Source organism: Orycteropus afer, unplaced genomic scaffold (assembly GCF_000298275.1).
Source record: "Orycteropus afer afer isolate SDZICR_OR568_19922 unplaced genomic scaffold, OryAfe1.0 scaffold00541, whole genome shotgun sequence".
Lineage (NCBI taxonomy): Eukaryota > Metazoa > Chordata > Mammalia > Tubulidentata > Orycteropodidae > Orycteropus > Orycteropus afer.
In genome coordinates this window covers 1,474,495-1,476,520 of record NW_006922128.1, presented here as the reverse complement: position 1 = coordinate 1,476,520, position 2,026 = coordinate 1,474,495, and the positions used below count along the sequence as shown (strand labels likewise).

The 2,026-nt window shown below is 54.6% G+C and overlaps 1 protein-coding gene across 1 annotated transcript in view; it reads left to right on the top strand.

The window, feature by feature from the left end:
* Positions 1-2,026, top strand: part of MARCHF6 (membrane associated ring-CH-type finger 6) — a 57,991-nt gene that overhangs the window by 23,563 nt on the left and 32,402 nt on the right. The window contains exons 11-12 of the mRNA XM_007955811.1: positions 863-921; positions 1,931-2,011. Coding sequence (XP_007954002.1) covers positions 863-921; positions 1,931-2,011 — 140 coding nt within the window. The remainder of the gene's footprint in view (positions 1-862; positions 922-1,930; positions 2,012-2,026) is intronic.

The window sequence follows — 2,026 nt, the reverse complement described above, 5'->3', positions numbered from 1 at the left end:
TGCTTTCTATAATTGCAAGTCGGGTGTGAGGCCCTGGTTCGCCCCAGGCTCGCTGCACTTGGGACCCAGTTCCTCCTGGGCCACCTGGTCCTCTCTGCCTGTTCTGTGCAGGAGGGCTGTGTGCGGTCACCACCCTCACTAGCCTGAGCCTCCGCCGCCCACTTAGAGAGAATCGCCTGAGGGCAGTGGCGCTGGAGGACCCTGTAGGTGAGCAGGGCTCTGTCCACCTTTCACAGGGTGGCTTTCTGCTGCGGGGTACTCCTTGCTGGAGTCGCTGATCTTAATTTGGTGCTGATGGTGGCAGTCGTCTCCTCCGGTCCTGTATGCACTTACTATTGGCTGGCTGTCTTCTGTAAGAAACACTCTTGTCAGCTGAGCCACGTGGCAGCCTTCAGTCGTGTGTCGAGGGCTCGGCCCTGTAGCTTCAGCTGTCAGTTTTCAGAGCAGAAGTTAGTGTAGCAGCTGTTTGCATGGTGGCAAGTGGTCTGTTACGGTGCTTGTCCCCACGTGGGTGGAGGTTTGGGGTCTGTGTTGTAAGATGAGCTCCTGGTTGTGCCATGGTCAGTGTCCCCAACAGTGCTCTCCCGGTGCCTTCGCGGCTCATACAGTTCCCCCTGTCTGTGGGACCCTCTGCACAGTGGCTGCTGTGGCCCTGTGATAGCATCCCATCAGATGTTCTCCGCTTACGAAGCACATTCCTCTCCTGGACTCGGACTGGATCCCGCTAGAGCTGTCCTCTGCTCACAGAGCACGTCCCGTTCCTGGACTCTGACGTGCTCCAGGAAGCCCTGACTCTTTGCAGTCGCCGGTGGGTTGGGATGCTTCTGGTGTTAGGTTTTCATTGCGTCCTGTTCCCTTTCAGCCTTCTGCCCTTACCACATTGGCCATTTCTCCCTTGTTGGTTTGGGATTTGAAGAACACGTGAGTATACTTTCATGAATGACTCCTGATTTGACATGTGCTGGGTGATGATGCACCAAACAGTCACTTCACTCCTCAGTCTGCCCATGTCCATGGAGTAGTTACCCACCATGCCTTGCTTACCTCTGCAAGTACCAGCCACACTAGCATTAGCAGGTCATGTTGCTGCCTGACAAAGGCGTTGTGTGAGGTATCACGTCGCCTGCCTCCCTGTTGGGTGTCTGATGGGATGTCTCCTTCCAGAGCTGCCCTCTGGCCAGTAGCCTGGCATCCCTCCCGCCCTGGCCCCTGATGCACAGAGGCTTTGGAAACGTAGCAGGACTCTCTGGGATGGCGCCTGTCGTACTTAGCCATCTACTTTAACTTGGACATTGTATTTTTATCAGTGTTTTTTGGAGACACATGTTTTGCACGAATTTCTGCTACCGCTTCCACTTTTGGGGGCCTAGAAAGATGGTCTTTAAGGAAGAGATGACATATCAGGGGTCTTCACCTTGATTCACATACATGAACCTTGAAAGTGTGCAGATGTCAGAATTTGAAAGACGGCCAAGCTCTCAGCTTGGGCATGGTAGTCTGAATTCTCACGTTTGGGGACAGGAAATTGAGGGGTGGGGACATGTGTCTTGATAAGTTTGCCTCTTCAAACCATTGCCACATGCTTTGTGACTCTGAGGAACCAGAAGGGTCCATGGGTGGCTTTCGTCACTGTGCCCCTTGTCCCACTCCAGGGTTGGCGTGGGTGTGGGGAGTGCCCCGGTGTTCCGCTCTGTCCTCGTCTCTGTAACGTGTAACTCGCGGTCTCTGGGGCAGTGTTGTTCCCAGCTTTTCATTGTCCTTAGTGGCGTGTCGCAGTTAGGCAGGGGCTGTCCCCAGGAATGCTGGCGTTGTTCCTGGTTATCAGCGGCCGCAGTGGCTCCCTCTCGCCCATCGTGGCTTCCTTACTACGTTGCTGCCACGGAGGGGGCCGTGCGGAGAGATGAAGCCTTGTGTGCGTTTCTTATTTCAGGTGCAGGCATCTCATTTTGAAGGGCTGATCACGACCATCGTCGGGTACATACTTTTGGCAGTCACACTCATCGTCTGCCACGTATCCTTTACAGAA